The sequence below is a fragment of the Carlito syrichta genome, unplaced genomic scaffold (assembly GCF_000164805.1).
Source record: "Carlito syrichta isolate Samal-C Ts95f unplaced genomic scaffold, Tarsius_syrichta-2.0.1 Scaffold309718, whole genome shotgun sequence".
In the NCBI taxonomy this organism is placed as follows: Eukaryota; Metazoa; Chordata; class Mammalia; order Primates; family Tarsiidae; genus Carlito; species Carlito syrichta.
In genome coordinates, this window is record NW_007253814.1 from 64,968 (window position 1) to 90,087 (window position 25,120).

Here is a 25,120-nt window from a genome sequence, read left to right on the forward strand (position 1 = left end):
TGAAGCTGAATGCAGTCACTCACAACAATGCTACCTGGAATACTGATGCCAATGAATTCCTAGAACACGTACCTAGTGGGGGATGCCTGTACTACAAGGGGCCTGCCCTCCAAAAAAAAAATACAGTTTTTTAAATTTTTTGGTTACCCCTCATATATGCAGGAAGACAAGATCAAAAGAAAAGTTGACATACCATGTGATGTAGCAATGTCACAGATTATATTAATTTCATCCAATGGTAACCTCCAGGAGGCACACTCTTCAGTAAAGTTTAGGGATCTTTCTTCACGTCTTTCTATTAGATACTCCTGAATATTTATAAGTGCTGGACCCTATAAAAAGTAGTTATCTGAGTTAAGAAATGTGGGTAGTCACCAAAATGTACAAATGTACAAAATGTACAAAAGTTCTTCTCAGATATAGAATTTAAGTTCAAGTATTCAATATCCTGCTCTCTTATGAAAGGTAGAATATTTCACATATATGATAATTATTCAATAGAAACATAAGCACAGCAATGAGTCTGGCTGTGTTTCACAAAAATTTTATTTACAAAAAAACATGCAGTGGGTCAGACTTGGCCTGCAGGCCATAGTTTGTCAGCTTCTGCAGTAGCATGTAGACTCCTCTGGCTGTTCTTTTAAAATAATGGGTTATTACTAATTTAATAATGTTATGGATATTAGTTCTAGGTACTTAGATATGAATTCCTAAAAGAATGTACACAAAACCAAAATTTCAATGATTTGCATGCTCTACAGTTCTTAATTAGTCAAAACTGTTTGGGCTAAATACAGACATCCATGTGTTGTCTACTACTATCCTCCCTCTAGTCTGATCCCTAGGGGTTAGAAGAATAAGAAACTGCATTTCTTGCACTCCCTTGAGAAAGGGTTTTGGAAGGTTCTGCCAGTTAAGTGCACTTGCATGAGATTTAGAAGGCAGAAGAGAGGGAGTGACCATCTTCCTACAACAGACAAGGAAACAGTCAGGGAAAGCTCTGGGAAAAAAAAGAACAGTTAGAGTCTACGTGCTACTGCAGAAGCTGACAAACTATGGCCTGCAGGCCAAGTCTGACCCACTGCCTATTTTTTGTAAATAAAATTTTTGTGAAACACAGCCAGACTCATTTGTTTATCTATTGCCATGGCTGCTTTTGCACTATGAGGGCAGAGTAGTTGCAACAGAACCTGTACAACTACAAAGTCTAAAATATTGACTATGTAGACCTTTAAAAAGGAAGTTTGCTGACCCTGCTTTACTGTGTTGACCCGAGCAGCAGAGATAGTAACAGAAGCAGAAACGTTGAAACTACAAGTCCATTGTTGCGCCCCAACTTCTGTTACTCCTGCACTTTCTAATGATTTCACAAGCATCTAATCCCACAGTAAATCCCTTTCTGCTTGAAATACCATAATGTCAATTGCAACTTGTGACTGATATTCCTTTCCTTTACCTTTCACACAGAACCTATCAACAATATGTGGCTAAAAACAGGATGAAAATTCAAGAAGTTTTAATCCTGTTAGCAAACAAAAAGTAAAGACAAATATCACAGAGTAACTGTCCTAGGAAAATATACAACATACTTGACCTTCCTGAAATATGATTAGCTCTTAGAAATTCTATGTGGTCATTAGGAATTGTCTACTCAGAGGCCTGGCCGATTTGAAAGTTAGAGCAGGAGCTAAAATAACATCAGAATACATCATTTCTGAGATTGTATAAATTTTTCTCCAGGGAAGACACAGAAAAAATTGTAAGATTCAATATTTTAAGAGTAAATAATAAAGAGATCAACCTTTATGTCTATATGATGAGTTTCTGCTGGACACAAAAGTTTTTGCATTCCATGTCTTGCCTGTCCAATTGTCCAGTAGCCCATGAATGTCTGCTCTGGCAGAGGCAACCTGTTGAAGATGATTTAAAAGTAAACATTTTTTTCTGATTTCTAAGTCATAGGAAAAAATAACAAGCTATCTATTATCAACCACGCAAATAAATTTGAAGGACACTGTAACTTAGAAGTGAGTTATACTTCATTTTGTTCAAAGACTGGCTTTAAAATCATGTTTAGAATATACTTTAAGGCAAAAAAGGTTTTACATTTTAGAAATTCGGAAGGTAAGGTCAGGTCCTGTGTTTACCTTAACAATGAATACATTGAAGGTTTACATTTTTTTTCCTTGAGTTATGTAGTAATTTAACCTCTAAATTCCTGGTAGCATAGTCCCACATTTGTAATTTATATAGAGCAAGTTTCATAGACTTTATTTTGGCATCTTCATTTTTTTTCACTTTGAATTGAAATATAAAATACATACAGAAATGTTCACATAAGTGTGTCACTTAGCTCTGGGTACTGTAACCAGTACTGTAACCAGTACCCAGAGAAGTAGCATATCATCAGCACCCAGATGCACCCGAGGGTCCACTTGTAGTCCCTAAACCCACCAAGGGAGCTACTATCCTGACTTCTAATGAAATTATTCTGTATTTATATTCTCTTTTATTTAAAATTAGTTTTAAATAAGGTGACTTGCCAAAACAAAACAGCAGACAATTTTTTAAAAAGTCTTCATTCTTAATCATACTATCTTTTCTTTGATTCTTTAAAAAAGGAACTATTGATTTGTCATTTAATCCATTAAAAATTTCATATTCCAAGACAAGTTAAGGCAAAAAATGATTCAGAGTTAAAAGTTCTCTAAAAATAATATGCATATGGCTACAAATCAAAATGCATGCTTGGAATGAATTTGATGATTATTAAAAGAATACATATTTATATTTAGAAATTACTTTATTTCAGTAAAAAAGTAGTTTGACATCTTTCCATATGCTTAATAAGACCATATAAGGCTAAGATATTTTTTGCATAAAATAACAGAACCGAACATTCTGGTGAAATATGCTCTTCGTCCCTTTGGAATTATTGTAGAAGAAAGAAACAGGACCCTAACCTATCATTATACACAAAAATCAACTCTAAATGGATCAGAAATCTAAACGTAAAACCTCAAACCATCAGAACCTTAAAAAATGCAGGAGACACTCTTATGGAAATTGGAACTAGCAACCAATTCCTCCTGATCAAAACCCCAAGTGCCCATGCCATAAAAGATAAGATAGACAAGTGGGACCTCATCAAACTGACAAGCTTCTGCAAAGCCAAAAAAACCATCAAGAGAGCAGGGAGACAGCTCACAGACTGGGGAAAAATATTTGCCAACTCTATGTCTGACAAAGACCTAACATCTCGGATCTACAAGGCACTCAAATGTGCTGAAAAGAAAAAAAAAACAGCCCCATTAAAAAGTGGGCAAAAGATATGAATAGACATTTCTCAAAAGAAGACACACAAGCAGCCAACAGATACATGAAATAATGTTCAACCTCACTAGTCATCAAAGAAATGCAAAATTAAAACTACCCTGAGATAACACCTAACTCCAGTCAGAATAGCTGACATCAATAATTCAAAAAACCACAGATGCTAGAGAGGATGTGGCGAAAGGGGAACACTCCTACACTGTTGGTGGGAGTGTAAACTAATACAGCCTCTATGGAAAACAGTGTAGCGATTCCCAAAAGTTCTAAAAATCAACCTTCCATATGACCCTGCAATCCCCCTACTGGGAATATACCCAGAAGAACTCAAATCACTCTATAAAAAGATACCTGTACAAGTATGTTTATCTCAGCATTGTTCACAATAGCAAGAACATGGAACCAACTGTGCTGCCCATCAAAAGAGGACTGAATTTAAAAAATGTGGTACATATACACAATGCAATATTACACAGCCATAAAAAAGAACAAAATCATGAACTTTGCAGCAACCTGGATGGACTTAGAGTCTGTAGTACTGAGAGATCTATCACAGATACAAAGAACTGAGTATCACATGTTCTCACTCATAAGTGGACCTTGAACAACTATCCTAATACCATAAGAAAAGGATTGACAGTAGTGGGAAACTGCGGGGGCGTGAGGGGGGTGGAGAGGTTAAATTGGCAGTAGTGGGAAACTGCCTGGGGAAGGGGGGGGGCACACCTCATCAACAAGGGTACCTGTAGAATGAATATTTGTATACCTAACCCTGAATTGTACCCCATAATTTTAAAATAAAAAAAATTTAAAAGTTAAAAAAATAAGAGAAATTTACATTGAAGTTCTTCTAAGTCATGTGACATAAATCTCTCAGAAGATACATGCAATTTTGTATCTATCATCTAAAATATATTTTGGCTGGGTGTAATGGCTCACGCCTGTAATCCTTTAGAAGGCCAGAGTGGGAGGATTGCTTGAACCCAGGAGTTCGAGACCAGCCTGGGCAACAAAATGAGACCCCATTTCTACAAAAATAAAATAAAATAAATTAAATTAGACATTTATTTTATTGTGCTGGCATTCTCCTACAGTCCCAGCTACTCAGGAGGCTAAAGTGGAAGGATCAACCAAGCCCAGGAGGTTGAGGCTGCAGTGTGCTGTGTACCACTGCACTCCAGCCTGAGCAACAAAGTGAGATCCTGACTCAAGAAATAGACAAATAAATAAAATAACAAATATTTTAAGTACCTGCACAATTATCCCGATAAGCCATTTACTTTAACTTTTTACTAAGAAAGAATGTGGGCAGCAGAGGCAGGGGGTTCTCTCTTTTGAATGTAATAACGACACATTTCTGTGTCAATAGGGATGATTTTAAACTTGTAAATTTATCAATAGGGATGATTTTAAACTTGTAAATTTATCAATAGGGAAGATTTTAAATCTTGTTAACTGGGATATCTATCTCCTACTTCAGGGAATGACATGTACTCTTCACTTGCTTTCAGCAGTTCACCAAAGGAGAATTAGGTCTCCAAATATAGAAGGAGAAAAATAAAGGAAAGAAACGCACTTAATTTTCCTCTAGCACAGAAAATAGTACAATAGAATGCAAGAGACCTGGGCTTTAGTTCTAGTTCTTTTACTAACTGTGCAAACTTGTGAAGGGAAAAGTCAGCTAGTTTCCCTGAGCATTAATTTCTTTGGGTGTGAAATGAGGGGATGATCTGTAAAGTTCCTTACAGCTTAGGGAGTCTGTGATAATAGAGGATATGAGTAGAGGGAAATGTCAGTAGCAGGTTCAATAGTCTTTTATTGCCTTGGTTCTCTGAAGTGAAAATCAATAATCAGAATGAAAATACCTATACCTAGCAAGTAAATAGATAGGTGCCCTGATAGATAGGCATGCTTTACTAAAGCATATAAAAAGAAGCTCTAAATACCATCTAATTGGCTCTTTGAAGGCAACAGATACTGTTTTACATCTTGATATTAAATTACAGATGGATAATTGCTTAATAAAAGTAATTCTTGGTTGACATCTATCCTAAGAAATGGATTTCACATATCCTCTAATAGTCTTACAAAAGTGCCATACTGATACACACACATAAACTCTTTATCTTTTTCAGAAAAAGTAATTTCACTCAACTTCCAGACTTTACTGACAATGCCAGCATCTTCATAAACTCAGGTTTGAACTTGCCAACTCATTCTAAATAACAGTCATGGAAATTACAGGCTGCCTGTTTCTATATAAAAATAGTACTAGCTGTTTGGTTGGCAGGGTATGGGAAGGACCTTCAGGTACCCTATATAGAATCTATTCTGGAACCACATAAGATGCTATTGGCTGTAGCAACTATAACTGAAAAACACGTAACATAGGGTGTCCTGGAGTTGCACACTCACACTGACTCCATTCTGTCCCTTGGCAACAGGAAATGTTTCTTGACTTGCACTGTGGGCTCTAGGCTAAACAACAGAGGTTAAAAAAAAAAAAAAAAAAAAAGTCCCTCACTTATTTTCCACTACTAAGCCTCACTGATAAGCTATGGGAAATTTGACCATTACTACCTTTTCCCTCTTTTGGTAAGTTAAAAGTCAGGCGAAAGGGGAAAGCATTAAATTCCAAAGAATAAGCAAGCTTTGGAATTTGAAATATAATCAACATTAATTTTGGGGTAACTCCAAATGACTCCAGTTACCAAAAGACCCCATATTCTATTAGTAAAACCTGTCACCCAACTCTGATGATACTTAAGTTTTAACATCTGATTTTATTAAAACAGTCAAGGTATTTTTCCATGGTTTTAAGACTCTGTACTTGTATTGCTTAACTTTGTTGAAGTCCTAGCTGGAATGATGTGTGGATTTGATTTCAAGGGGGAGGAGGATGAACTTCAGGGACATAAACAGGACTACCTTTTATCTTCAATGTCATTCATAAGTTTATGTTTTTTTAAACAATGGAGTATTTCAATTCATGAGTTTGATGTTTCTTAATCCCTTGTGGAAATGATAATAAAGATCTGGAAGTAAAAGTTTTAACTAAAAGAAAGGTTAATATCAAAATTATGACTCAGGTTAAATTATAGAACTTGAGCAAGTTGCAGAAAGGAACTAAAGCTTTTCTTTTTTTTTTCTTGATTTATAACATGATGCATATGGACACCAAAGTAATATAGTCTAAATGACATTTAAGAGATGTGTCTAAGATTGCTTCTATAAAGAGGTGAACTGGGTTTTAAAAAGTACGTTCTGGCAAATTTCTGCCTTCTCTGAACATTTGCCAGTACTATTTCTGGTATATAAAAGAAAACACATGAAAAAGATCTGGATCTTTCTAGGGGCATTATGCAATTGGAAGTTGTTGACATACCTATTATCAACAATTCCTAAAACATTTCCTTACCACAAGAACTACTAATTTTCACGGGAATAATGGAACCCTTCAGGGTTGTTCCACCAACTTTAAAAAATTCAACAATTGCTACCATCTTTGAGAAGAAAAATAACAACTCCAATTTTAGCAGACCTCAATCATTCCTAATGTTTTTAAATGTAACCTCTGGCATAAATTAAGTCGGCTTGTCCAACCAAGTTCACTGGAGCCTTTCACAAAATAGCCTTGACAAATATTTCCGGCTTCAGCTCTCAGGCCTTCCTCTCACTCTCCAGCCCATCTATGCCTTAACCACCTTGAACTGCTACTTGCTATTCCTAAACATGCTCTGCAGAATTATTTCTGCTCTTGTCTCCTTGGTGGAATCCTTTTCATTTGTAAGGGCTATTTCAAATGTTTCCTCCCCTTGCATCCCCTCCCCATATTCCTTTCTAGGCGCAATGAATTTCTTACTCTTCTGGGTTTCTATATAAATTTCCTTATGTAAAACTTTTTTTTTTTTGAGTTGGAGTCTCACTCTGTTGCCCAGGCTGGAGTACAGTGGCACACTCATGGCCACCCCAGCAACGACCTGCTGGGTTCTGGCCATCCTTCCACTTCAGCCTTCCAAGTAGCTGGAGAAGCGTGCTACCACACCCGGCTAATTTTTAAAAAAATTTTATAATAGAGACGAGGTCTTGCCAAGTTGCCCGGGCTTGTCTCGAATCCGCGGACTCAGGCAATCCACTAGCCTCGGCCTCCGAAAGTGCTGGGATTACAGGCTGAGCCACCGAGGTTAGCCTCCTTATGTAAAACTCTTAGAAGCTCTTAGAATAGAGTTCTACAGAACCTGTGATTTTCAAATTAAACACCTGAGAGGGAATAAAGATTTATGAAGAGCAGGTCAGAAGTAAATCTTGACATCTCTTATAAATATTTTTATGTTTACTAAAAAAGGCAGCACATCAAAGAAAGAAAATACAAAAATCTCTTTAAATACTTTAAACTAGTAATAACAAGAACCACTATAAATTCCCAGTAATACCCTCTGTTATTTGCTAGAAAATTCAGAATCTCCCTTCCCTACAATCTCATATGTTGTTGACAAATTTATTTTGCTTTGATGCAAGTGATATATACGTGAGTGCGTGTATGTATTTGCCCTTTCTGTCTGAGTCTGCATTTAGATAATGACTTCAATTTCATAACCCAGACTTATGTATCTCTGCCACCTAGGTCCCACAGAAATTGCAGAAATGCAGAGTAACCTGGACACACGAGATGGAAGAAAATTTGGAGAAACTTGCTTTTCTTGGCAGGAATCTCTCAAATATACTCCCCAATACCCAGAATGACACTGCAGTCGAGTGTCACTCTGTGCCAAAGCAGATGTTGTCAGTTTGCTCCACACATCTTTTTCTCCTCGCAAAAGTTGCCAGACTGCAGTTCTGGGGCCTGGGCTTCATTACCCTCATCTGTCTTCATGTTTCACTGAAAAAACGTCTTCTCTTTTTCTGCCATCTGCTTTATCAACCACATCTTAGTATTTTCTAATCTTATGCTCTTTCCTTTTCTAATCATCCACAACAAGAATAACTGGGACTGAAACTCTCCCAGTTGTTGAAAATTTTCCCAGAAAAAAAAAAAGCCCTGTATTTCCCACAAGAAGGACTCAAAGGATGAAATAGTGAATATAGTGAATATGGCACTTTGAGTATAACACTGCATAATAAGGTTAGTAATTTTACATGTTCTCCTTTCAAGACTGACAGTACACTGAGGGTAAGGCTTACATCTTACTCATTTGAATCTGGCATTCAGAACCCATAGATTCTGCCCTCTGATTATCTCTCACTATTGTCCTTTTTCACTGCCACAGACACAACATGGCCCGCATTCTTCAACACCTGCTTTACCACAACTGCTTTGCAACGTCTTCCGGCCTTCAGGCTCACTGCCTTTTAGTTTATTACCTTTAGAAAACCAAAAGGGGTCTTTCTATGACTCCCCCTGAGTCTTCTCCCCCTTTCAACCTCACCATCCAGCATGGCCTCCCTTAGCCCTGAGTTTTAGTCATCAAATAACTTGCAGTTTCCAAAGTGTCCCATGTTTCCTTGGAACTTCTCTACTTGAAATGTTCTCTCCTCCTTTATTTGCCTAGAGAAATACTTAAAAAATTCTGCTTCTTTAACTTCATTGACTCTCCCAAAGGGCAGATGGTAGTAATCCTACCTCTTTTATTCCCTCTTGTGTGGCTCTAATATAACACAAGTCACTTTTTTTTTCAGAAAAAGAGAAAGCTTGCTTTGTTGCCCTGGCTGGAGTGCAGTGGCTATTCACAGGTGCAGTCAAGGTCTTCTACAGCCTTGAACTCCTGGGCTCAAGTGACCCTCCCACCTAAGCCTCCTGGGTAGCTGGGATTGCAGGACTGTGCCACTATACTCAGTTACAAGTAGGTCTTCACTTTTGACAACTTTCCCAATTAATTGCATTGTGACTTCCTTGAGGTTAGATATTGAGTTTTCTTCATCTTTATAATTCTTACTCCCTACACAATATTTACCACTAAGTAAGTGCCCAGTAAATGAATGAATGCTTGGTTACACTAGAATTGCCAACATTTTGACCTACATGTTTTCTTATCTCACTGGCAAGTTGCAAGCTACCCTGGTAAATCTTCCCTTAGCATTCTGACTACATGTCTTACCATTTCCCTCACTCAGAGGACTCTCACCCAATGATACAGTCTACTTTGCAGGTATATTTGGAAAAGATAGTTATAGGTGGGGATTGGTGATTTCTATTCACTCAGGTAACAGGTTTTCATAAAACATCACTTATAAATGCCTTATGGATCAAGAATAATTCTGTAAGACTGCTTAATGTGTATGCAAGAAGATTAAAAGATCTTGAACATTTCTATGTAGATTGGGTATGCTTTTTATTTTTCACATCTCCATAAAGGCTCTAAAAGCAAATGAAATGGCTGTGAAATTACTTTATAATATAACAAGAGCATAAAGGACAAAGGCTATAAAAATGTAAAATCCAACATTTTCCTTCTGCTTACGATAGTTTTGAGATGTCAATTACGTATATCTTATTATTTTTGAAAACTAAAAAGCTCTTTTATGAAGCAGAATTAAATCATCATTTGGTGTGGAATTGTACACCTCAGAATTCCAACGATCAACATCATGAACTTATCTGTAAAATCTATACTACAAAAAGAAAATTACAGCATACAACAGTTTGGGGAAATGAAAGAGAGGCTCAAAATTGTAAGTAGATAATATTTTATTTTAATAGGACAAACAGTAAACTGACAATCACACTGACTTTCAAAGAGAAGTCTAATAAATTTATTCCAAAGAGGGGCCCTGTGAGAGGATGTTCTTTTTGATCCTTGGATAATTTGAAGACCCCATAGTTCTTCTTGGACTGCTATTGATGGCCCAGCTATACAGGATACGTCTTTAAGGGTGAAAACCAACTCCAGACAGGTACTCTTTCAAAGACAAATTCAAGAGAGATGAAGGTGTTTTGTCTGCAAATATGCTCACCTAGCATTGCTCTGAAAAGATAAACACTAAAAATGATCCTGTAACACACACTGCAATGACACACCAATGAAAATACAATCTCAGCTACTTTGTTGGGTGTACTACTAAAATATGTTGATAAAGTAATGTATAGCTACTGATACAAGGTAAGAGTTACTAATTATACAGCTTCCCTATTCAATTAAGGATTGATCATATAATCTATATCATCATATAATCTACAAGTTGGAAGGATGTTAAGGACTATTTAATTCAGTGTTTCAAGTTTGAATTCATTCAAGTATCTCCTTAGTAAGGTTTTCCCAGATCCGTTTAAACCCAATCTGCAGAAGGTACACCCTCTCTTTTTCCTGGGTAGTCCACTGCATTTTTGAATGCACGAGCTATTGACCCTAAGGAGACTGACTTTCTTTAAGTTGTCATGACTTAGAAGCAACTCACAGGTATACTGGTAATGCACAGTTATTTGTGATTAATCTGCAAAAGCTGACAATATCAAGGATCATGATTTTGAGGATGGCAGTTTAAATAAAGAATTCTATGTAGAAGAACTTCAAAGGGAAAAGAATTGTTCTATTCATTTTGAAGAATTTGAGAATGGCACTACTTTTGATTTTCCAGAAAGCAAATGCTTATTATAGGAGAAAAGATTTAAGAGAATTTGTTCACAACTTGTAGAAAATGTGAAGGAAACTGATTAAAACAATGGGCCTAGTCATTAATGCAAATGTTATATTTATATTATATCTGATATATGTCCCCAAATGGTCGGAAATAGAATTGGAAACACAACTCTCAAGTTTCTATTGTCTTTGAAATCTTGATATCTAATATTGTATTGCGTTGTTTTTCTCATATAGATAGTGGAATAAACATAAAGATGACAGGTTTGGAATCAGACAGATCTGTGGTTGAATCCCCCCCATTCTAGAAGGATTCATTATTGGTTTTTCTGTATAGTATCATTATGGGAGTCTTAAATTTTCTTTTTGCTAATTTATTTTTAAAATAAATGAAACATCATCCTTTATTTAATAAATATGCATCAGCCGGGCTCAGTGGCTCAGCCTGTAATCCTGCGCTTTGAGAGGCTGAGGTGAGTGGATTGCCTGAGCCCGCTGGTTCAAGACCCGCCTGGGCAACTTGGCGAGACCTCATCGCTACAATAAATCAAAAAATTAGCCGGGATTGGTAGCGCGTGCCTGTAGTTCCAGCTACGGGAAGGCTGAGGCGGAAGAATCACCGGAGCAGGTCGAGGCTGCGGTGGCTGCACTGCACTCCAGTCTGGATGACAGAGTGAGACTCCAACTCAAATAAATAAATAAATAAATAAACAAACAAACAAATAAATAAATATGCATCATAAAGAAACCCAACATATAAAATACTTTGAAATTTCCTTACATTTTGAATTCTACTTGACTGATATAAATTAATGAATTGTAGTTTGTAGTTGGTTTCCTAGTGACAGACAGGCAGTAAGTGCTTTGAGGGACAAAAAAGACTTAATAATAAACCTAGTAGCACTAACAAATAAATCAACAGAATTGAGGGCAAATAATTTAAAGTAAATTCTTTGATGATCATTTAAATATTTTGATAACAATTTAAATATTGTATAGAACATGTGTCTCAGAGAAAACAGAGAGAGAAAAACACATGATGATAACTTCAGAAGGTAGAGACAATTCCTCTGCATGTTCATTTTTAAAATGACCACAATTTTTGAGAAGAGTCTATAAATTCCTTTTGTGTTCCAAATCAGGAAAAAATGACAGCTAGTACACTTCTTATATGTGGTAGTCATATAAAGTTTTCTAATGTTTTTATTTTTCTACATAAATTACCTTATGTTTTATTTCATGATCCTTCATTATGTCATGAGAAAGAAAAGCTTAAATGGGAATAAAGAGATCTCTAAAATAATCTCCATTGTGTCAAAAGTTCATATTAGTCTTCCTTTTGGCTTACTTTTATAGCTAAAATCCAAGAATGTGAATCTGTTATAGCTCTCTTAAGAATAAGAATTTGAATATTATATGTATACAACATTATGGTCAATGATGATTTCCATTTACTTAAAATCCCAATGTCCTTTTAAACCTAATGTACTGATAATTTTCTGTATCCAATTAATAACTCTTATTTAGAAATTCCCTAAAATTTGCATATCAATCTGTTTATATCATCCTTAGAAAAGGAATCAATATTACATATATCCCTGCTCTGCCCTTGCTTTCTAACCTCAGGCAAGTTATGTAACTTCTCTGTGCCTCAAATTCCTTATCTATAAAATACAGTAATATTATGTACATATCATAAGTTTGTTGTGAGGATTATATAAATTCATGTCAAGAAACTGCCTAGAAATATGTTTGGCACTTGTTATCTATAAATGTTTCTACTGCCATCATCATGATTATCCTATTACCATCATTATTACCATTATCATTATTATTAAATATAATCATTAAAACATTAATAATATTATTAATATATTTAGAAGTAGAGTATTTACATTTCATTGTAGACCTATAAAATGACAATTTTTTATCTTCAGAACTGTTGAGAGTGGCATACAAATTTAAGATAAAACAGTGTATAAGCTTCTTAAAATGGAAGTTTAGAAAAAAAGGTGTTTTTTCTTCCTTTAAAACAAGCATTTCTCCAGTATAACAGAGATCATAAATTATTCTGAAATGCATTTTTTAATTTGGAAGTGCTAATGTGTTAGCAGTATTTCTTTTATTCTCAAATAAAAGAAACTTCAGAAATAAAAGTTCACTTGAGGGAAAAACAAGAGAACTTTGCTTTAAAGTTTATAAGCTATACAGTTTATATATATATATATATATATATATATATATATTTATAGTCATCTCTATTTCAGTACAGCAGATAATCTGTATGTATTTGGTTGCATATTTGGACCTACTTCTGTTAAAAAAATGTGTGTGTGCGTGTTTGTACCTAATATACATATATATATTAGATATTTCCAACAATGACATTTAGAATTTGAAAGTTAAGATTTTAACTCAAATCCTCTTATCTCTGTCTACAATATTGACAAAATGAGATTAATACGTGTGTGCATGTAACACACACACAAACACAAAACACGAATTGGCTAGATTAGTTGTTTCGCTATAGGACAAATGTCACAGAATTAAATTCAAGCTCTATATATAGCATATTATTTATATTTTAAAAAATAATTTATCCCAGTATATCACCTTATTTGGTTATATTTGCCATCTCTGGCATATCCTTTCCCACGTATTGGAAATGTAAAAGGAACCAATTATAAACCTCGTAAAGTGCTAGTGGAAAGGGGCAAATGCAGCATGGGGGTCTAGTAGCCAATTCTAACACTGGTACTAAGATCTGGTAATATATTTGTAGATCAAGCAGAGTTGGGCAGAAGCAGCCTAGAAGAACTGATTTAATAAAAGGTCTACAAAAGTCAAAGTCAAATCCCAAGACTTTATTGGGATAACTTTCAACTTTCAGAAGACTATGTGAAACTATCAACAGTATAATACTCTGGTGGGGGGAGAAGGAAAGTACGAGTATCCCATCTTTTTTAAGTTTGTGTTTGCAGATGAGAGAAACTTTAAGATTGTATTAAAATGAAAAGGATGTTAGAAAAGAAAGGAACCTTACTGATGGTCTACAATGAGGATAACCACACATTCTGGCCTACCAGGACTGTCTTATTTTACATTTCTTTTTTCAGAGTTATTGTCAATAGCTCCTTCCATTCTCAAAAATGTCCTGATTTAGAAGGCAAATCACATGGATATGCTATCTATAATAAAATGTCCTCCCTTTACCAACAGGGAACTCATTTAGTTAAGTAACTGCTCCAAATTTAAATGACCAAAATGGAATTGCAAGCTCTTTGAGGGTCTATGACACACTGTCTTTTCATCCTTTTCTCCATGTCTGACTCATGCATACAGGTTGAACATATGACTAACTGGTAAATTCCCAGGCCACTACTTCGATCACTTTATCATGTCATCCTTTCTAAGTACAAGGGTGATAATTCGATAGAAAGAGTGCTGTGGAATTTGTAGATTACAAGGAAAGGCAATAAAATAACATTACTACTTTTGAGCTATATGTCATTCAATTTATAGATGGGGAAAAAAATTCTGTGAATGACTGTGCAAATTATAGTCTATTATCTCTATCCCAAAGGAAAATTCACTTATCTTTCACATCTGCTACAAGTCTATTTTTAGTTATTTAGTGGGTGAACAACTAGTTGCTTCCATGTCTATCTTAAGCATGAGTGTGACCGTCTTGTTTCCAGGCTCAATATACTTATGCTTCTCCTTAAGTAAGTACTAGAGTAGGAACTAACTTGCTGTAGCAAGAATTAGCATACCATGGCAAAAATTTTTCAGATGAGAACTGAAGACAACAATAAGTTAAACCTTTTTATCTGTTTTCCTCAGGACCTGAGGTTTCCTTAGAAACAATTTTCTTATGATTGATCTTACCAATTAATATGTATTTTAATTTTTATTTAAAGTTGTGCAAGAGTACAAAAAGGTTATTTTTAAATTACAAGCCTAAGTTTCCATGAAACTAGAACTCTAATTATATCAATTTGTTAAAGGCAATAAAAACGATCTTATTTCCAATTTTAAAAAAGATATAGATTATAAAAATGAAGTGAAAAACATGAGTATATAAGTTTGCATATTAAAGACAATTTCTTGATCTCTAATTTAGAAGATGTTATACCCATTAAATTACTGTCCTAATTTCAAATAACCCTAAGGACTGCTAATAAGCAAAACAGTATTGCACAGAACAGTGTAGGCATTCCCAACTGGCAATCCAGTCATTCTTCTTGAAAAAAATGTACTCAGTCATTAATAATATAAACCAGCTCACTGATAATTTCTAACTCCATCTTGTGCTTTCACCACAAAAGGGAAATATTTGTTTCTCTTTAAGAAATTCTTGACTTTAGTTATTTATTTTTGTTGGCATATGTTCTGATAAGTTTTTATAATGATTTCAAAGAACTAATAAATAGGGATGATACACACACTCACATATATATATATATTTGGGAGGGCTGGGATAGTCATTGATACATACTTAAATTTTTCTACAGAAAGATAGTGACTCCTACATAAGACTAAAGTTGAATAGAAATTTACCTTAAAAGTAATCACTGTCCCTTGAGAATTTATAATTGACTATTTTTATTGACAAAGATGGCATTAGATACATTATCAATAGGCTATGCCTATTTAAAACTGTTTCCGGGGAATTTGTACGGATTTAATTACCTTATCAACTCTGTCACCTGTTTTTCTGACCAACAAGATATCTGCAAAATTTTTAACTAAAGTTAAGTAGCCTGTGATTATAAAATAAAGGGTAGGCAACTGGTCCACATGAAATGAACCCACTAGTTCTCACTACCTCTTTCATCTATGAAGCTGAATTAAGTAACCAAAAATTTCTTAAGTGAATATTATTTTAAATTTAGAAAACTAACATAAAGAAAACTATATGGCAACATAAATAAGAACATCTTAACTAAATGTACATTATCCCTTCACGTAGTTTTTGTGTTTGTACAATGACTTCACACTGGATTACAAAATAATGAGACCCATGTTAATTCAACAAAAGGACAGAGACTTTTAAAGAAACAAATATTTCCCTTTATTTGATTATATTATATCTACTCATGGGACATTCATAATAATCAAAATTCTCAATTTACAGGCCTATAAACAATGCTATTTAACTGAAAACCAACCAGCAAATAGCAACATATAATAATTTTCATAGCAACTCAGCTTAATAAACAGTAGACCAAGAATTACCAGCATTTAAGAATTAAATGAACACTGCTCAAGAGTATTTTGATCAACAATGAGTTTGCCTTACTCCTTTGCCAGCTGCACACTGGTGGGCTTCGCTCCGATTGGTATCCCGTATTTGTGTAAAGTATTAATCAAAATCTCCCTCATGTCGTTGTTATAGGAATCAAAGTCAAACACATTCCGAACCACACTGGAGAGCCCTTCAGTGGGAAATTTCTGTATTAAAAAAAATTTTCCCTTATTATATGTGATAAAATACACAACATTATAAAGATTTACAAAACTGAGAGAAAAATAATGATCAAATGAGCTTAGCAGAAATTTACTGGGCTTGTCAGACAACCAGGAAATAGGAATATACACATTTTTCTCTCTCAGCGTTTGCTCAAATGACTTAACACTAGTTAAGAAGAATGTTAGGTCAGGCTCAGTGGCTCAGCCTGTAATCCCAGCACTTTGGGAGGCTGAGGTGAGTGGATTGCCTGAGTCCACAGGTTCGAGACCAACCCGGGCAATTTAGCGAGACCTCATCTCTACAATAAATAAAAAAATTAGCCGGGTGTGGTAGCGCATGCCTGTAGTTCTGGCTACTTGGAAGGCTGAGGTGGAAGGATCCCTGGAGCCCAGCAGGTCGATGCTGGGGTGGCTGTGAGCATGCCACTGCACTCCAGCCTGGGGAACACAGTGAGATTCCAACTCAAAAAAAAAAAGAATGTTAAATGTATACACAGAATTATTTAGATAAGTCACAGTCTATGAATAAGTGAAAAAAAGACAAAGGAACAAGAAAAGAAAGGAGGACGAACATAAGAAGTACAGGGAAAGAGAAATAGGGACAAGCAGAGAGCAATAAAACAAGCATTCCAACAGCTAAATTTACACTGGTTGTGCCCTCTGGGTCCTTTATTCGTTCTGCATTGTTTTGCTCTAAGTATTGGAGTCCAAGCTAGCTGAATTGGACTTATAAGGCAGAATAAACCCTTCTATTTTTCTTTTCATATATATTTTTTCCTTCCAAATATATATGGAAAGAAATATATATATTAATTGACATATAATACTGGTATATATTTATGGGGTATAAAATGATGTTTCAATGAATGTATACATTATAAAATGATTAAATGAAGCTAATTAACATATTCATCACTTCACATACTTATCATTTTTTTGTGGTACAAACTTTTTTTTCCCCAGCTGCAAAAGGTTTTTTGGTTTTTTTTAACATATTTTTTATTTTAAAATTGTGGGGTACAGTTAAGGGTTAGGTATACCAATATGCATTGTGCAGGTACCCTTGTTGATGAGGTGTGCCCCCCCATCCCCAGACAGATATTGACTACCATTAATCCCACCTCCCTTCCCCTCCCTGCCCCCCCCATAATTTCCCGCCACTGTCAATCCTTTTCTTATAGTATTATGATAGTTGTTCAAGGTCCACTTATGAGTGAGAACATGTGATACTCAGATCTTTGTTTCTGTGAGAGATCACTCAGTATTATAAACTCCAATTCCATCCAGGTTGCTGCAAAATTCATGATTTCATTCTTTTTTATGGCTGTGTAATAGTCCATTGTGTATATGTGGTACAAACATCTAAAATCTACCAGAAACTTTGAAATACACATCATTCTCCAGGTGTGGTGGCTCAGCCTGTAATCCCAACACCTTGGGAGGCTGAGGTGAGAGGATTGCCTGAGCTCAGGGGTTAGAGACCAGCCTGGGCAACTTGGTGAGATCTCATCTCTACAATAAATAACACACAAAAAATTAGCCAGGTGTGGATGGCATGCACCTGTAGTTCCAGCTACTTGGAAGCATGAGGCAGAAAGATCACCTAGTACAGCAGGTTGAGGCTGTGATAGCCATGAGCGTGCCACTGCACTCTAGCCTGGGTGACAAGAGTGAGATTCCAACTCAAAAAAAAGAAAAGAAAAGAAAAGAAAAGAAAGAAAGAAAGAAAGAAAGAAAGAAAGAAAGAAAGAAAGAAAGAAAGAAAGAAAGAAAGAAAGAAAGAAAGAAAGAAAGAAAGACACATGATGATGATGATGATGATTACTATTATTATTATTTTGAGTCAGGTTCTCCCTCCGTCACCAAGGCTGGAGTTCAGTGGCATGATCACAGCTCACCAAAGCCTCGATTTCCTGGGCTCAGGCAATCCTTATGCCTGAGCCTCCAGAGTAGTTTACTATAAGTGCACGCCACTACGCCCAGCTATTTTTCAAATTTTGTTTTAAAGACGAGGTCTCACTATGTTGCCTATGTTGGTCTCATAGTCCTAGGCTCAAGCAATCCTCCTGCCTCAACTTTCCAATGTATTGGGGTTACAGATATGAGCTACTGTGTTTGTTCCATTACATTATTATTAAATATAGTTACCATGCTATGCAATAGATGTCAAAAATATATTCCTCCTGTCTTACTGAAACTTTTTACCCTCTAACCAACATCCTCTCCTCTCTGCACCCCAAACCCTCAGCTTTCTATTTTTCATTCTAGAGTTTTCTGGGAGGTTTGGGGGACGGGCAGAGGTCAAGTCATTAGGATGTGATTGTTAGCTTGAAACTATTACTTGTTTTATAGGTAGAATTTACATGGGTTTTTTTTTTTACATTGTACATGGTCACAAGAAATTTCATTCTCCTACGTATTCTATTTTTTTAGACATTCTTGCAGTAATTACAGGTATATAATCAATACTATCTGTTCCTATTCTGTTTACCATCTCCATGTCATTTGTTTCAAAATAAAAATGTTTTTCACCCAGATACCTCATGCTTGTTTCACCCGGATATCACAAGCGATAGAACAGGAAGGGTTCTCCACTGATTTATTCTCTTGCCTCACCTCTCCTCTAAAAATCCCTCCACCAAATTTCTTAGCTCTTTGGTAATGATCATGGCACAGAACCTTGTCAAAGTAAATTCAAAGGCTATACAGATAATGTTCACTGGCTTTCCAGATTTATAAACTAGGTTCAAACACTTTATAACATGATATCTGACTCATTATCATATTTATGGAAATCAAAAGGGTTGGTATAAATTGTGCAGTCTGAAAAAAAGAGATGGGGTCTTTGAAACCTTTATGCATAGGTTTGTGCCATACCTGTAAATGTTTGACTATGTTGACAACTTCCCTAGTAGAATAAGGATAGTTGATGATCCCCTGGTCGGCCAAATTCCTTAGCTCTCCAAAAGCAGCCACAAGCTTCTGAAGGATGGGCTCAGGCACATTTGGTCCATACTGTCTGAGCATCTCAAGTTCTGAGTGGGGTTTGGGGTTATCAACTGCATGGCAGCTGAAAATATCACCTAAACAAGAGAAAAGATTAACATTTAGCATGCAACTAACCTATTATAATGCCATAGGAAAACATGGCGGTTTAAAGATTCATTGGTTGCTCATCAAAGAACAGAGAGTCCATCCAACAACAGGATGGTACAGAGAAGCAAGCAAGTGACTCAGTAAAAGAAAAGATAACTGGGTGGTGTTTATGGTTTATTTTACATTTTTTTGGTGATTTATATAATATTTGAATACATGGGAAACATTCCAAAGAGAAAAGGGGGTAAGTCTCCTTTATTTCTCTGCCAATGTCACTCCCTCCCCCAAAGGCACCCAGTCTTAACAGTACAGTGTATTTAATTTTCCAGACCAGTGTTAGTATTTTTCAAAAAACGCACACATGCTAACAGATAAAATGTAAGTGACTTATTCCTTTTGCATTCATGGGAATATATTCTTCATATGATTTTGAGACTGCCTTTTTAACTTTAACAAATGTTGAATATCTTCAGAAATCACATACATCTATCTTTCTCATATAAATGCTTCTTTGTGCATACTAAAAAAGGGAAATTAATAACATTACTCTGTAAACAATTTATATCTTGTGCAAATTGCTAGACTATACTTTGGAGGTCAGTTTTGAGAACATAAACCTGTTACACATTGTCTAAATTAAAATCAAGAAAAGAGATGTGCAAACATAATATTTCATCTGTAATTTAGACAACTGAGAATATAGTAGAAAATATAATCTATGCTCAAAAGAAGAATAAATTTCTCATGTTAAAAGTTCATATAATGACCCAGCAATTCCCCTATTGGGAATATACCTGGAGGAACTCAAGCCATTCTACCAAAAAATACCTGCACACACATGTTTGTTGCAGCTCTAATCACAATAGCAAAAACTGGAACCAACCATGCTGCCCATCGAAGCTAGATTGAATTAAAAAATTGTGGAACATAAACACAGTGGAATATTATGCAGCCATAAAGGACAAACATATGGACTTTGCAGCAACTTGGATGGATTTAGAGTCAATCATATTCAGAGATCTATCACAGAAACAAAGAACAGAGTACCATATGTTCTCACTCATAAGCAGACCTTGAACAATTATCATAATACTATAAGAAAGGGATTGGCAGTAGTGGGAAACTTCCAGGAAAGGGGGAGTGGGATTGGCAGTTGAGGGAAACTGCCAGTGGAGGGAGAGGCACACCTCACCAACAAGGGTACCTGCATAATGAACATTTGTATAGCTAACCCTGACTTGTACCATCTTTAAAATAAAAACAAAAAAAATTTGTTTTTTAAAGAGTTCATATAATTCTACTGATTCATAACCTAAGAGACCAGGGATCAAAGGAAGTAAAAGTATTAATAAATAGACTTACATTATTTAATATGTTCATTTTAGAAAATTAGGACATCTAGTAAGGTAGCAACAACATCCACCCTTGACTTGAGAGCCATCTGAACAAACAGTAATTTTGTGTGTATTTAAAATTAACAGAATAAAATGAAAGCTATGCTCACTTCAAACATTTATCTCATACACTAAAGCTTTTCATATACAAATGTGAAGAACAGGTTTTGCCTTTTTTTGCTGAAAATTAAATTTAACATGAATATAAAAATAATCAACCCCTCACTCATCCACTCATCAAATAATTACTAAAAGTCTTTTATGCACAAAGTACTACCCTAGGTACTTTATATATATATCAGTGATTAAAAAAACAAAATCCTTCTCCTCATGGAGTTTATATTCTGGCATAGGGAGATGACAAATGATAAACACAAATATTATAAAGAGTATGTTTCAAAGAAAACCATGTTATATAACAGTGGAAATGGTGATGGTGTGGGAAGTTGGACAGTGTCATGGAGAGGGTAACATGGAGCAAGTAAGATATCTGAAGGGAAAGCTTTTCAGGCCACAGGTATAGCTAATGCAAAGACCCTAAGGGTCTATGGCATGTGGCCGGAAGACAGCAGAGAGACTGAAACAGAATCAGTGATGGGAGAGCAGCACCGTGCAGTATAGGACGTGAGGTCAGAGAGAGAGGAACATGTGGGAGACATGTTGTGTAGGACCTTGAAAACTGTTGTTAATACTTGTGTTTATACTCAGAATAAAATGGGAAGCATGGAAAGATTTATTTTTTATTTTCTTAAAGATGTGGGGTACAGTTTAGGGTTAGATATAGAAATGTTCATTATACAGAGACCCTTGTTGATGAAGTGTACCACCCCTCCCCTGGCAGTTGCATGGGAAGATTTTTAACAGAAGACTAGACTGGCATACTGAGAGCAGATGCAGAAGGATACTGGGAAACTAATCTCCTCTTGTGAGCAGAGGCATTGAGATAGTATCTCTCCACCCCACCCCCTGCCACCTCAGTATTAAAAATGTGGGTTACCTATAGGTTCGTCTCCTATAAAGTACCTCACTGTAAGTGTAGTTATCATCTGACCCTCTTTGTGTTACCCCGGGGGAACTGGAGATTGAGAAGTTAGCACATATGCTGATACTTTGACTCTTGCTTTTGCTGTAATAATCCCTCCTTTGTTTGACCCAGGAGTCCAATGTTTTCTGCCACGAAATTGTGGCAGGTTAACTTATTGGTTTAAAAATAGAGTCAAATCCCAGAACCTTCACAGTTCATAACAAAGGATAAGGGTGGAAGCAGGGTGACCCATTAGGGGACTATCAGGAGTTATCCAGGTAACAGAAGATGTTAGCTTAGATCAGAATGGAGGTGATGGGAGGTAGGATAATTCCAAATATATTTTATAGAGTCAATACGATTTTCTGATTGATGGAATGAAGCATTAGAGAAAAAGAAAAATTAAGAATGAATTTTGACCTGAGAAAAAAATGCAGTTATCATCAATAGAGATAAAATAAAAGACTGTAAATAATCAGGTTTTAAGAAAAAAACTTGGCTGGGCTCAGTGGCTCAGCCTATAAACCCAGCACTTTGGGAGGCCGAGGCAAGTGGATTGTCTGAGACTACAGGTTCGAGACCAGCCAGGGCAACGTGGTGAGACTTCATCTCTACAATAAAATTTTTAAAAAATTAGCCGAACGTAGTAGCGCGCCTGTAGTTCCAGTTACTTGGAAGGCTGAGGTGAAAGGATTGCCGGAGCCTAGCAGGTCAACACTGGAGTGGCTGTGAGTGTGCCACTGCACTCTAGCCTGGGTGACAGAGTGAGACTCAAAATAAATAAATAAAAGCTTCATCGTGAACATGTTAAACCTAAGATATGGGAGTAATTGAACAGCCAGTTGGACATACGAATATGAAATTCAAGAGGGACAGCCGGGCTGGACATAAAAATTTGGCAATAACAAGCATATAAATGGTATTTTAAAACATGCTGCATTCGGATTTTACTAAAGACATGAATATAAATAAGTAAAAGAAGACCAGGGCATAAGACCCGGGGCATTCTAACAAGATTCAATAAAAGGGGCCAAGAAGGAATGATCATTAAAAGAGAAAGGAAATAAAAAAAGTACTTGACGAGTATTGTAAGTCAAGTGCAAGAAAAGGTATTAAGAACAAGAGAGTGACTAATTGTATCCATATTAATACTGCTGCTAGATTAAGATGAGGACTGAAAACAGATCATTGGATCTAGCAATGGAAAAGTCACTGATAACCAAGACAAAAACTTTTTCTGTGGCGTTATGTTCAAAAGAGATCTGATCGGAATGGATTTAAGAGAGAATGGTGAAGAAGAAAAGGAGACAGCAAATGTAGACAACTCTTTTGAGCAAAAACAACTGTTGTGAGTTTTGTTACAAAGGAGAAGAAGAATAGGGTTGGAAAGAATAACTGAACAAAGAGCTACAAATCACAGAGCAATGACAAGGGGTAACAAGGGCAAACACAAGGGATCACAAATGATATAATCTGATGACATGAGATGTAAAGCCAAGAGGATTTAGGGAAGAAAAAATGAATAATCTGTAAGGAACAAAAAAGAACAAGGACTACTTCCTCCAGGCCCAATGGGAGAAAAAAACACCACTGCTTGAAAAGACTTCTGTAAAAGGAGGGAATTCAGAATAGGGTCAGAATTTTATCAAAGTATTAGCAGGCAGTATGGCAGGTTTCGGGATTTAGGAGTGAATGGAAGACAGAGACAAAACAGGAAGTGAGTATTCTCAAGATAAATGTTTTCATATTAAGAACACATGATTAAGATAATGTGAAGATAAATGTGATGAGAGGTGACTTGGAATAAAGGGTAACATATAAAGAACCCAAACAGAAAAAGAAGTCAAGTCTCTTTGCATTAGAAACAAAGATTTACTTTGGTGTGTTCATGTTACTATATTTGTAATAGCATCAGTAATACATAAATTGTTAAAAAAGTAACATCTTTATTCACTTATACTTTATATTTATAGTAAAAACTATAAAAATAGTGTAATGAGTATATTACACTCCCATCCTTGACCTTTATTGCAAACAACCACTTTTACCAGTTGCCTGTGTACTTTTTTGGAGAACTTCTATGCATGTACAAGCATATACATGGATATATATTCCTCTTGCCTTTTCAAAAAAATATAAATGGCAGACTACTATACCTACTTTACTGACTTAATGCTTTAATTAATATTTTGAGGATTTATTTTATTATTTTATTTTTTAATTTTAATTTTTTTTTTTGAGTTGGAGTCTCACTCTGTTGCCCAGACTGGAGTGCAGTGGCCGCTCCGACCACCGCAGCCTTGACCTGCTGGGCTCTGGTGATCCTTCTGCCTCAACCTTCCGAGTTGCCGGAATTACAGGCGCGCGCTACCACACCCGGCTGATTTTTTTTTTTTTAGTTTTCTTTTTTTTTTGAGTCGGAGTCTCACTCTGTCGCCCAGCCTGGAGTGCAGTGGCCGATCACGGCCACCGCAGCCTCGACCTGCTGGGCTCCGGTGATCCTTCCGCATCAGCCTTCCGAGTAGCCGGAATTACAGGCATGCGCTACCACGCCCAGCTGATTTTTTGATTTATTGCAGAGATGAGGTCTCGCTGCCCAGGCGGGTCTCGAACCCGCGGGCTCAGGCAATCCACTCACCTCAGCCTCCCAAAGGTGCGGGATTACAGGCTGAGCCACCGAGCCTGGCTTATTTTATTTTATTTTTTTGAGTTGGAGTCTCACTCCCTCGCTCAGGCTGGAGTATAGTGGTACGCTCATCACCGCCCCAGTCTCGACCTGCCAGGCTCCGGCAATCCTTCCGCCTCAGCCTTCCAAGTAGCTGGAACTACAGGTGTGCACTACTGCGCCAGGCTAATTTTTGGTTTTTTTGTAGAGATGAGGTCTCACAAAGTTGCCCGGGCTGGTCTCGAACCCACGGGCTCAGGCCTCACAAAGTGCTGGGATTATAGGCTGAGCTACCAAGCCTGGCCAATTTATTTTATTTTAATCAGCATTAGTAAACTTATTCTTTTTTTTTTTTTTTACTAGCTGCATATGGTATTCTACTGTGTGGCTATAACAGAATTTCTCTATCAAATTTCACTTGGGTTGAATTGTTTCTATTCTTGCTATTTTGAACAATGATATACTGTTTATCCTTATACTTAAGTGATTGTACAGGTAAATCTCTTGGCTAAATTCCTTCACCTTAAATTGTGAGATCAAAGATCATACTAGGAGACTAGGCCTG

The 25,120-nt window shown here is 36.2% G+C and overlaps 1 protein-coding gene across 1 annotated transcript in view; it reads right to left on the bottom strand.

Annotated features, from left to right (window-relative positions):
* Positions 1-16,093: 16,093 nt before the first annotated feature.
* VWA8 (von Willebrand factor A domain containing 8) overlaps positions 16,094-25,120 on the bottom strand; it is a 256,138-nt gene continuing 247,111 nt past the window's right edge. Inside the window, exons 25-26 of the mRNA XM_008067589.2 lie at positions 19,254-19,459; positions 16,094-16,358 (exon numbers count right to left, since the gene is read on the bottom strand). Coding sequence (XP_008065780.1) covers positions 16,203-16,358; positions 19,254-19,459 — 362 coding nt within the window. The 3' untranslated portion in view covers positions 16,094-16,202. The remainder of the gene's footprint in view (positions 16,359-19,253; positions 19,460-25,120) is intronic.